This window comes from Mytilus trossulus, chromosome 1, assembly GCF_036588685.1.
Source record: "Mytilus trossulus isolate FHL-02 chromosome 1, PNRI_Mtr1.1.1.hap1, whole genome shotgun sequence".
Lineage (NCBI taxonomy): Eukaryota > Metazoa > Mollusca > Bivalvia > Mytilida > Mytilidae > Mytilus > Mytilus trossulus.
Window position 1 is genome coordinate 15411983 of NC_086373.1, and position 13502 is coordinate 15425484.

Genomic DNA, 13502 nt, shown 5'->3' on the forward strand with positions numbered 1-13502 from the left:
TGAGGACACCGTTCTGGAAGATATCACAGTAATCAATACAAAAATTTAATTTTGAAACTTACATGGAAATTTTTAATTACAAGATTGCATACGTCATATGTTTAATATTTACAAAGAGTGATTAATGTGTCCCAAGTGAACTAAAATGAAGGAAACAGGTTTTAAAATGCAGATAAAGACCTCCACCGAAAAGCCGTCTACTCAATAAAATGATATAAATTGTTTTTAACGAGGTACATCATTCACAGAATTTTATAAAAATACTGAATACAAAAGATTGTTATTGAAATATGATATATGGTAAACAATAATATGATTTTTACTTCTAAAGTCAGTTTATCCATGTTTTTAACCAAGGTGACAGTCAACCCATATCTTGCTTATTTCAGATATTTCAACCAAAGGTATAAAAAAAATGTATTAAAAAGTAAAATCACAAAAATACTGAACTTAGAGGAAAATCAATTCGGAAAGTCCATAATCACATGGCAAAATCAAATAACTAAACGCATCAAAAACGAATGGACAAGAACTGTCATATTCCTGACTTGGTACAGGCATTTTCAAATGTAGAAAATGATGTCGTAAAATGCATCCTTTAAATGAGCTATTTTTTGAAAAGTTCAATTTGTAATTTTAAGATGAAGGTATATACGAATATATGTTTGATTAAGTTGAGCATTGTACTACAAGACTTAAAAGAAATATGCATTTATATTTGTTGTGAAATATTACCCGTAACTTAAATGCCCAAGAGTATTTGATAAAGGTGCTATAAATTTTATCATAATGTTTACTATTTTATGAGAGAAAGATTTGACATTCTGAAATTTGCAAAAAAAAAAAGTTGACTAAGACTACCAATAGAAACGGAATTCTTATATAATTATATTGTAATTTTGTAATTTTGTAATGAAATGAATGAATGCATATATTATACTGGAGTTGGTTCTTGAGATGTATCAAGATCGACAAGAAGTCTTTGTAGCCTTGATTTTTCCCTGAGAGCTTTTTGAAGCCTTGCATTTAGTTCCATTTCTGAGGCCTTCCACATTAACAAAAGGTCATCTTTAGTTATTTCATCGTATTGTATATCGGCAATGTCGATATCGTCTACACTGGTTTCCTGCCAGGATTTCCGCTTCTTAGTATTTTTATTATGATATCGATTTTTCGAAGGCATTGATGGTGATTTGTTAAAGTTATGATGTTGTAAAAGTGACGTTTCTTCCTCATTTGTGTCATCGTAAATAGGTCTACAATCTGTTATTGTATAACTGTTTGCGAAATGTAAGTTTCCGTTCGGAATCGACGGTTCTTTTCGTTTTTTTGGAAACATTTCATTATACTCGTTAATGATATTATCACTATTCACATGAATTTCTGGAACATCTTGACAGACGCTACTAGTTCTCTTACTTTTTATACTTGATGTGACACTTGTTCTTTTTGCACTTGATGCGTCACTTAGTCTTTTTGTACTTGATGCGTCACTTAGTCTTTTTGTACTTGATGCGTTACTTAGTCTTTTATTGCTTGCCAATGAAGACCTATTCGACCTAGTTGGTTCGGGTAAAAAGAAGGAACACTGTTTATCACTCGAAGACTCATCGTCCTCATTATCATCATCATGACTCTCCTCACTTTCGTTTTCCTCTGTGATTTCGTAATCGTCCAAAGCTTGACTTTTTAACGCGTCAAAATCTATTTGTGAACACAAATCCTTGAGAGAAATTTCTGTAATACAAGGTGTTGCTGAAATTGGAGAATCATCTCCAAATAAATTATTCACTTTCATTTCTTGCATCCTGTAATTAGAATTATATGACATTTGATCAAGTGAAAGTTTTCAAATTAATTTAAAGTTTAATTCACATCCTAGTATTCAAATTGGATTGTCCCCCGTAAGAAACAAAATAAACGTTACAATATCTTTAAAACACATCTTTAACAGAAGCTTATCTGAACTCTTTGGCGGAACTGTTATGGTCTCCAACAAAAGCCTTCACAAATATGAAATTTCGAAGTAGACCAACCACGTGCATATTAAATTGCCGAGGAAGTTTTGATGAAGTTGAAGTCAAATCAGCTTGAAACTAAGTACACATGTCCCTTATGATATTATCTTTCTTATTTTATTGTCAAAATAAGAGTTTATATACCAAATGATAGGGCGGATGGGCCATCCGTCTACTAGGGACATATTCTCGTTTTGTAATGTTTTAGCCTTTTTTCTTTTTGCCTCATTTCGGTTATATAGTTCCTAAATGCATTCTTGTCGTTTAAAGTTTTGGTTTAAAGTGGTCCTGATCACGGTTAATCTTGGAGCGACCAAATTATGAAAAGTGTTAGCCTTATTTGTAAAAGGTTTCAGATATGCAACACACGCATATTTCCATTATTTGCGAGTTTCCTTGTTGCAACAAAAATCTGATGTGAATGTTCCATGCAATATATGTATGTAGATATATATAGAATTTTCTAAACTAAATCAGTGCATATTTTATGGAAATGAGTTACTTAATCAACGATGATATTATTTCAAATACTTGTGCTTACATATAGAACAGTAACATATTATATAAATTACAGTGGAGTGCAAGCTGCATGATTCGCAGTGATAATATTACAAATATGTTTATATTCTGTAATCATTTTATCAAATTAAAACATTTCATGATATGCAAAAGCTGATATATGCGTTTGTACATTGACACAAATTGCAATTAACAAATTAAAAAATTTGATTTTTTTCCCCCAATATAATATTTTTTCATTGCCAAAATTATATCGAAAACATGATTATTAATATGCATGGTTATTTAACGTCGAGTGGCATTTGGATGCAACTTCAGAACGATATCGAACAGATAAAAAAACTTAGTACATCCCAATTTTCAAACTTGTTTAGGTAAAATTCTATGAATGTTATTTGCAATAAGTACACAAGAACTATGTAATAATACCTTTGAGCAAATGATGAAATGCCATTAGATGATTCACTCAAGTAAAGACTATGGATGAAAAAATAAAAAAAAAAACTTTATCTCTGAACGTTGCTATTGTATGTACCAAATTAAGTGTTAATACATTTCTAAAATATCTTTATAGAGACGTCAAGTGAAGAGAAACACAACTACCTTAATTGAGTAACGGACGTACTATATTGACGTACGTTGTTTTTGTAATGGAAAGAGAACATAGTTTTATTTGAGTTATCTCTAGTTTACCAGATTGAACCCGGAAGTGTCTTATGTTGAGGAATATGCTTAACTAATAAACTGTATATGATGAAATACATGGCGTATACTGATAGTATTTATAACAGTGCCTAAAATAACATTCATTAATTAAAAAAATATAAAGCCAATTGAGCCACATAATCTGAAACATGTCTGATTATAGACAGAACAGTTTTGGTACAAAAAGAATCGGAATCGCATGCAAACGTGAGTATTCGAACCAAATATAAAAGCAACAGTTTCTTAAAGCTATTACACTTTCAACAAAGAATGTTTTCAAATTTCCACAAGTAGATACGAGCCGGTAATATCTATAGTCAATATAATTATAAGTGAACCATTCAGCTTTGTCTAAAAAAATCAATTGTTAAGTGCAGTACAAGCAATCTGGTCTGCCACATTTCTAATCTTTCTGTAAAATGATAGGTACTTTATGACGACCTTCAAATTTAGACAAAGAAATAAATGCCTACATGTTTTTGAACAATTTAGACCACTCTTATCATAACTAGCAATTCACTTTATCTTCTGTAGTATCTTTTTAGTCATATTTCTTCATCTAGCATTACGATTTAAGGAATTCTAATCTTTCTTTAATACACAATGTATAATAATTCAAATTGTCTCGTGTTTACAAGTATCTAAAAGTCCAAGCCATTTTTTGGTATTTGTTTTAAAATTAGAACAAATGTAATAGTAGAAGCAAAGATAGGTTTGAGGAGAAAACGAAAGTGATTCGTGTGTAAGTAAAGAAGCGATGTATGATATTCGTATGTATTTGTGTGTGACTGTGATCTTTTTTTTGAATTTTGAACCTAGGCAAACAATCATATTGTCTCGGCTTTAAAAGTGAGTCAGATAATTAACTTTTCCCTTTAATCCACCTTTTTTGGTCGCCTATGAGTACATTATACTTCAAAATCACGTCGTTGTGGTATTGTGCTATGGCAAATTGTTGTATTTTAGTCTTTTGACTTTGCTTATGTGCTGTGTCTATAGGCCTTTTTGATTTTCTTTGTTCACATATTTCTTTGTTTTAATTCTTATTAAGATTTGGTGTGGTTGCCAATGACACAACTCTTCATAAGAGACCAAATGACACAGAAATTATAAAAAAATATGTCACCTTACGGCCTCCAACTATTAGCAAAGCCCACACCACAAAGTCAGTTACAAAGGGCTCAGAAATGACAAATGTAAAACAATTCAAACGAGAAAACTTACGGCCTAATTTATGTACAAAAAATGAAGGAAAACCAAAATTTGTGACATTATTCTGTTCAGACATCGTTATCACTATAATAAAATGTTCTACCACTGTCATACAAATGTGAGATTAAGCTATCTATAAACCCAGGGCTAATCCACCATTTTATACATATAAAAATGCCGGTACTAAGTCAGGAATTTTATAGTTGTAATACATTTGTTTGTTATGTTTAAACTTTTGATTTTGCTATTTTCTTTGCGACATTTCGTTTTTAAATTTGCTCGAAGTTCGGTACGTATTTATCTTTTATTCTACTTTTTAAATCTGGTATACATTATTTGTTATTTTCATTCAATTCAATCGAAATAACAGTTTTGGTTAAAGTAGATAATCTCTGTCGAATTTATTTGTTTCATATAAAACTTTATTCTTTATTTTGTTTTAGTAAATGTTATCAAAAGACGCATAATCAATCTTGACATCAAAGAAATAAAAATATCCGAGAGGTAGTGGTTAATATATTGAAAGGTGTATCATAAATGATATGTATTACCATTTTGCTTTTTCCACTATGTCTAAGAAGTGTCTATTCAGTCGCTTAGTTTTTGCTAACTCTGCTAATCTGTTTTTCTGGAAAAAGAAAAAGAATAAAATATCTGGCTTGAGATTTATAAAGGTATATATATAATATGAATTTGTGGAAACGAAAAAATCATTTTAATAATAAAAAAGTGACTTGACAGATTTATAGAATTATATATAATTTGTAGATCTGAGGGGAAAACACCACACGATCATTAAATTCTGATCACAAACTAAAGAAAAGATTGTGTAGAAAGATAATATTAAAGCTAGTAAAGTGTGTTATAGTACTGTCAAGTAGTATACTATAATATTGTTGAATTGCTTATATTTGATAAAATGAAACGAATGTTTTCTATTCAAATATTTCGAGAAATTGCAGATTTTTTAAGTTTTTATCATGATAGATTGAAGGATTTTTGTCGACTCTTTTAATATTAGTTTTTGAACTATTGACTATTAAACTTACTCGTATGGTGCTTTTCATAAAAAGTTTGCTAAAATCCCTATTTTTCACTATTCCGAGCATTTCTCTTGCTGATTCATGTGCTGAAACAAGTTCTGCGCTTGTGATTATTCTGTGCAGTCTCTGAAATTAAAAGAAAAAATACAGAATTTTATTTGTTAAATAACCTTAGCCATCTGCCTATAAATTATTAGTGTCTTTTGATATTTAGTTAGTTGGTCGTTATGGAGTACTAGTATCTTATTCACAGATGACAACAGATTGTCGTAACTAAAATTCCATCACATTTTCACGAATTTTCATCGCCTGATCTATACTCACATGAACATCACGACTGGTGCCAGATGTTTATAGAGCAGGATCTGTTAAACCGCTTCCGGAGCACTTGAGATCAACTCCAGTTTTTGATGGGATCCGTATTGCTCAATGGTCTTTTATACAGTGTTTAGTGTACTACTGTTTGTCTGTTTTTAGAGTTTGAATGTCATTTTTGCATATTCGCCTTTCTCTTAAAGGAAACAATATTGTCATTTTTTTAAGAATCGTTATATAAACGGTAGGTATAGGGAAAAAGTAAAATCCCCCAAAAAACTAAACTCCGAGGAAATTTTTTAATCAGACGGCAAACACAAATGCACAAACACATCAAACGTATGCATAACAACTGTCATATTCCTGACTTTGTATAGGCATTTCTTATGTACAAAAGGGTGGATTCAACCTGGGTTAAGTGTTAGCTAAAACTCTCACTTGTATGACAGTCGTATCAAACTTTGAATTTTTATTGCTTTTTCGAAAATTTTATCTTCATTCGGAAACTCAATCGCATATATTTTGTCTTTTACAAAGACATGATTTAATGTCATTATTCAAATCAAGCGGTTTCTACGATTCGGAAAAAAACAACACAATTGATATCTTATATACAAGGAAAACCTAGACAGAAAGAAATGAGACGATTTACTGGAAATACTGTCTATGTTTAGAAACGTCAACATGATCCTTTGAACAAGAAAAGAGTTCAATTAATGACAGAAATTGTCTGTAGATAGGTTATGCTTGATTAAATACCAAAAGAAGTGATAGAACTTTGAACGACACTCATACAATCGTATATTTAAATATTTAAAATTATAAAAAAATGAGGTTCTATTAACACTCAACCATCTAAGAATTCTCCAAGGAATATATTACCTCAGCTGTATTCAGTAAAACCTTTCTGAATTTGGGGAATATCATAGCACTTTAATTGCGTCTTTTATTTTTCCTTTTTTCTGTTTTTATTTTAGCGACGCAGATGACTTATCTTTTTTAGACAAAACGATCGACTGGCATACAACACCATACGCCTAGTATGTTCGAAGAGTATTGTTTTTTACGAAATGTTAAAAGGACATGTATATAGACGAACATATGACATCGTACTCCACTTCGGAAAAAAAGGCAAGATACATGCGGACCGAAACTCAGTGGTAACGATACCTCTAAGCTTTTGGAAAAAATGCTCAAATGAGACAGTCATATTTCAAAAAGGAATGAAAAAAGTTCATACAAGAAAAGAAATTAGAGTGAAAGTATGATTCTACGTAAAGGAACTTGAACAAAATGGTAATCAAGAGCTTTGAACGATTATATCACTTATAAAATAAGAGAATGTTTTTGAATTGTCCTTTAAATCTGTTGAAAGGATGTCTAAAAGAATTATTGATAAAGTTACATTAACATTGTTTCTGTTCAATTGTTAGTAAAACTTTTAGACAGGTAAGGGCACATTCAATCTAATCCTGTATCATCTTGCAGTAGTAAACAAAATAATGAGTTTTGTACGCTTTACACAAGTACTCCCTATTTCAAACTGAATGGGGCCAGCTGAAGGACGCATCCGGGTGCGGGAATTTCTCGTTACATTGAAGACCTGGGGTGACCTTCTGTTGTAGTTTTTTGTATGGTCGGGTTGTTGTCTCTTTGATACATTCCCCATTCCCATTCTCAATTTATTATTTTTTTTATCCTGCTTTGTTTTCTAAAACAATAGCAAGTTTAGATACAAGTTAGTATCTTGTCATAGGAAGAGATGCAGCGTGGAAAACAAATCATAACCCTAATAAAGGTTTTGCAGATAACGATTGGATAACCACATACTCGTCTTGCTTTTTATCGAACGTGACCAAACGAATTAGACTTATCATGGGTTCGTGTTGCTCAGAATTAGTCTTTTAAGTAAATAGTTAAATGTTCCTCATCTTTTGGTCTTTTATTTGTTTTGATATGGCGCTCTCAGTCTATTTTTGAATTATGAGTTTGAATGTTCCTTTGGTATCTTCCGACTCATTTTTGTTAACCTCTGATATATTGTATTTCAGTTCTCAATTTTATATTTTGAAACAGATCTTAAATGGTTTCTGACTTTTCTTATTAGGCAATGCTTGAGATAAAATAAGATCTCGTCTTTTTTTGTGCTGATGTATAATATTTATTCTGAAACACAGTTATCGGTATTAGTCGAAGATTGCATGACATCATATTAACAACTTTTTTTTGTAGCTTGTTTACTGCAATTGCAAGCATCTAGGATACTTTTTTTTACTACGTAAATGTTTATTCTCCCAAACCTTAAACAAATGTATAGTGATAAATATACTTATTTCAATACTTTTAAATACTAGTATTTACATTTTATTATTATGTTTCTTATCACTGCACAGCCTTTACTATGTACATAACATGTTGCAAATATTGTATAGTTTCCAACAAGTCCACTATTTGATTAGAAGTCTGACCATATAGGGATAGCAATTATATCAGTCTGAAGTTGCTAGCAGGTGTTACATGAATTATAAACGTGTAGGCTCAAACTTCATTTTGATGAACTGCCTCCACGTATTTACTTGTTAGAATAAACGATCTGATGTCTGATCTTAACTGGATTTTGTGCTTTATTTATATAACATTTTCAAGTATTATCTGGTGCTTGCAACATAGTCGGAACAAACGGTAAATTGATAAAAAGCTTGATAAAAGTTTAATAAATATTTTTACAATTAATTATTTTTCAACCGGTCCAGTCAAAACGTTCTCACTGTTAGAAAATTTACCACAAAAATTATGAATTCAAGTGATAAACATATAAATTGTGATTGATTGATGAATTCATAATTTTTGGGGTGAATTTCCAAACAGGGAGAACGTTGTGAGGTGACCGGTTGGAAAATTATTAATCGTAAAAATGATGGTTATTGAGTAACAGGGTATCATCAATATGAATGAAATAAAAAAATCTTCAGAAAGAAAATTTCATTTTTATCTTCAGAAAAGTCTTTGTGGATTTTGCTTGTATATGTAATTTAACAAGCCGACCAGTTGTAGTGTTAATTTGAATCCAATTAAAAAAACGCCCTTCTGTTGGAAAAAAACAACAATGAAATGACGCACAACAGAGAATGTCCAGCAGTTTGATGATATCATTTTTGTTGTATTTGTTATTAAAATCAGTGTGGTTCCTTAAAAAGTAAAATGTATCATGACCTTAAACGAGGGATATGCATCTACGTTTCAATTCTTTATAGAAATAGATCTCGTAAAAAACCATATAGACAATTGTTCAATAGAATATTGATCCTGAATAGTAGTACAAAGCGTCAAAAAAAGCCAAGGGATAGTAAGTAACTACAAAATGGGAATTATTGTGATTGAACTGTTTGGTGTTGATCTTAAGAAGTTTTAAAATTAAACATATGATTGACACCGCAAAATAGACATCAACACAACTCTGGAGCCAATTCTTTGCTGTAGAAAGAATAGTGGCAAGAACTATAAATACATGTTTAGTCGAATTATTACAGCACCAACAACCTGGGGTCTAAAAAAATTAAATTCTCTATGAATGCTCGATTCATTTAGATAAGTGTCTAGTTGTGTTCATCTGGCACGCGCATAAACACAATTTTGGCATCAGCCAGTGACATTCAATCCTTTTTCGAGTCGATTGATAGGGGAATTCTGTATTCAATGCCTATGATTAAATGAAACAACAATCATAGTTACAGTTGTTGACGATGTCAATGTCTCCAGTTAAAATTTGACTAGCTGAACTTGTTTAAGACGATACACAATAGTTATCGGGAAGTTTTGTTATTATTTGCAATAACTTTAAAACAGACAATGCTAAAGTGATTTTTCAGACAGTTTCTTATATAATAAATTTTATCCAAATCTGCTATGTTGAAAAAAGATTTGTATGGATGTGCTTCGAAATTTCAGTCCACTAAACTTCAAAGAGTTTCGCCATATAAGTTCAGAGAAGACTTTTAGTTTGGAAGTTATCTATGCAGATTAAGATTATCTCTAATAGAAATTTAAGCTGTAATATTAAAGGCATATGTACATACGTTACACAAACGACATCCTTATAGTGCACCAGAGATACCGTAAAGGTGATGTAAAATCGCATAAGCGCTGCTATGTTCTGAAGATAAAAGTTACAAAGATTGAAAATAAATAAGACATGATGACGAATCCTGTTTGGTTTGTATATGTACATCAGGGTTTCCCCTGGGTCTATAATTTTTTTCGCCACCTCTTTCGCCAAAACAATATATTTTTCGCCACTTTATCATTTTGTTCGCCAAGTAACACAAATATTTTTTTTTCTTCAAATTTTCCTTTTCCAGCCCCACCCCCCTCCCCTAAAATAGGAAGTGTTTTTTTACAACAAAACGAAGCATCTTATCACTTGGAGTTGATCGCTCGTGTAAGGTGTAGTCATTACATTGAAGGGTTACTCTCATGCCAACTTTTTGAATAGATTTCTTCATAACGACAGTTTTCTTTTCTAAACCATCGTAAATAAGTAAAACAATATGCTTGAAACACGTGTGTAACAGAAACGACTTTGAAGTTCCCATTCAAATCAATGACCTAAATGAAAGTTAAATGATAAAGTTTTAAATCAGAGACCGTTCTTGCTTTTGAACATTTTTCGTCATAACAACAATTTTCTTTTCTGGACTATCATTAAAAGAAGGAGAGGAAGCGTAAAAATTTGCTTCAAACACGTGCGTCGCAAAGTGGTTAAAAATCCTTTTTGTGACATGTGACAGAAGCCATTCAACAATATCATTTTGTCATATCATACAATCAACACCTTTATTAATTAGTCCTTTGATGTCGATAGCTATGAATGCAATCAGCTGATTATTGATTTTCTGTCTAAATCTTAACGGGTTCAAGGTGAATTCCGAGTATTGTCTGATCGGTAAAGTCAGAGAAACCCGACAAAAAGTAAATAAACAAGATGGCTGAAAATAAATCGTTATATATTTTCTTTCGCTAAATTCTTTCGCCAATGACGAATTTTAATCGCCACAATTTTATTTTTTTCGCAAATTGCGAAAATGGCGACCGCCAGCGGAAACCCTGTACAGTACATACATCTTTTCTTGGGAGACATCTTGTGAGTTCTTCCAAAAATTGTGCTCAAATCTTAAAAATGACATGCATTTTAAGGAGCAGGATTTATAGGCAGTGTAAAGAAACGATAACATGACCTTTGGAAAAACAAACAAGTTTTTGCCAATTTTTTTTTATATATTAATAACAAGGTCTTGTAAAACAAAACAGTTTTTTTTTAAAAGAGCTACTTTGGTTGCGTGAGGGCTAAATGATTGTATTTACAAGTCTAGCTCCTCCAGAACGTTCCCACTAGTAGTTCGAATCCATTGTCGTTTCCAATGCTTTAAAAAATCAGTTGCGGTTCTACTGAATGCTGTTAAAGTTCCATGAAGATAAATAAGAATACGAATGCATCTTTTACAGAATCGTTTACTTTGACGTAATTTGAAATTTATCTTCCTAAACGATAAAGCATTTATTCTGGAAATGCATTTGTGCAATACAATTGTTTGATATAGTTTTATCTTGGACTTATTCCGTAAGCTGTGACATGCTGCATACTGGTTTATGTTTTTATCTTTTCCTGTTAGTTTTTATTTTTTGCAGAAATGGCATTAATAATCGGGAAGCCATCATACATTTGTCCGTATTGATCGGGTTATTTAAAATTAATGTAAACATTGGTCTATGGCAGCTGTTATGGGTAATAAAGTTACACTGGTTGGTGAAAAGTTAGAGATAATTGTTCATTATTTACGAATTGCATATACGATATATCAAATTTATATACTATCGTGGGAACATATTACAGGGAGATGGTTGTATAAAGGAGCTTTATTATCACATAAATATGCATTATGATTAACATGGCATTGATTTTTCGACACAATATTGTCTTATTCAACTCCGAACAGGGAAATATTTTAGATTATATATCGCACTTAAGAATTTAGTTTTTCAAGTTTCTTTTTCAACAATTAGAAACACATTGAAATGCCTATTTTCAATCTTAAAGACTAATATGACCATCAACAGAAACGGAATAAACCTATTTAAAGTCATCACAATGATACCACAATATACATGAGACCTGTAACAACGGGTCATCGAGCATTTTTAAAGTGACGTAATACAACAACTTTTTTAAACTGAAGCGTCAGAGATGCTTTAATGGACTAAAAATCACAACCGAGAGCCATGTTTAGAACATTGTGGACAGATAACGATAATACAAAATACCATAACTCAAATTTTATTTCTATGATCATTACGCAATAATGATAGAAGATTTGTTACATTAACATCCTCTTTCTTCTAACGATTCAGCTACACAACACTTAAATACCATGAGTGTATTAAATTTTTATCCACACTTACATATCATAAAATTGAGAATGGAAATGGGGAATGTGTCAAAGAGACAACTACCCGACCAAATAAAAAAACAACAGCATAAGGTCACCAACAGGTCTTCAATGTAGCAAGAAATTCCCGCACCCGGATGCGTCCTTCAGCTGGCCCCTAAACAGCATGATATCAATATGTTACAAGATCTTTTTGATGATTTTACACAATATTGTGTCTACTGAATACATAACACGAAAGAAAAAAAAAAATTTTAAATAAAAGAAGTAACATTAATTTTTAGACAATACTGAGCTTCACAGCATGTACATTTTCTTCAATTTTTAAGTGAAGCAAAACGATTCAAATACTCTGTTATTAATAGATTTCAAGACCCTAGACAACAATCACAGAGGTGAAAACCAAATCTGATATCTACAATTTTTTAAGCAGTATTATATAATATATTAGATTCATTTTAAATATAGATATAGAAAGATGTGGTATGAGTGCCAATGACACAACTCTCCATCCAAATAACAATTTATAAAAGTAAACCATTATAGGTCAATGTACGGCCTTCAACACGGAGACTTGGCTCACGCCGCACAACAAGCTTTAATGTTAAAGGGCCCCAAAATTACTTGTGTAAAACCATTCAAAACCAACGGTCTGATCTATTAAAAAAAAAACGAGAAACGAGAAACACGTATAAATTACATAAACAAACGACTGTACATATGTCAACTAGTAATTTGTTCACCTGGTTAAAAAAGTTGAATAACAGGACGAAGAAACAGAATCAGATAAGTTTAAATGATGATGATGTTGGAGGGTTATCAAAAGTTGAGTTGCAGGGAATACACAGTAAATTCAAATCACCGGCATGTCAAATAACTGCGATTAACTCGCGATAAAAGCTTATTAAAGCAATAAGCTACAAGCATTAAAGCTACCAATATCAGTATATGTTACAATAGCATTAATGATAATTGTTTTGTTCATTGTCTGAAGATTATACTAAAATTTAATTCCATTGGCTCTCATACCGATATCTTGGTGAGTGTTCTAATTTCGGTATTTCCGATAACTCCTTTTTAATGTCCTGGTTTGATTTGTAAGTTGTTTTATTACAGTAGACAATGATTTACTGCCTAATCTGTACACTAAAGAAAGCATTTCACTACATTGCAACTCCCTTAGTTAACATAAACACACAATTGCATTTAACCTTTTGCTTTATTTAGAGTTTATTAATAATTCAATA

General features: G+C 31.4%; 1 protein-coding gene across 1 annotated transcript in view; it reads right to left on the bottom strand.

The window, feature by feature from the left end:
* Window positions 1-13502, bottom strand: part of LOC134716354 (glutamate receptor ionotropic, NMDA 3A-like) — a 33282-nt gene continuing 19780 nt past the window's right edge. The window contains exons 6-8 of the mRNA XM_063579313.1: window positions 5504-5623; window positions 5006-5082; window positions 1-1808 (exon numbers count right to left, since the gene is read on the bottom strand). Coding sequence (XP_063435383.1) covers window positions 935-1808; window positions 5006-5082; window positions 5504-5623 — 1071 coding nt within the window. The 3' untranslated portion in view covers window positions 1-934. The remainder of the gene's footprint in view (window positions 1809-5005; window positions 5083-5503; window positions 5624-13502) is intronic.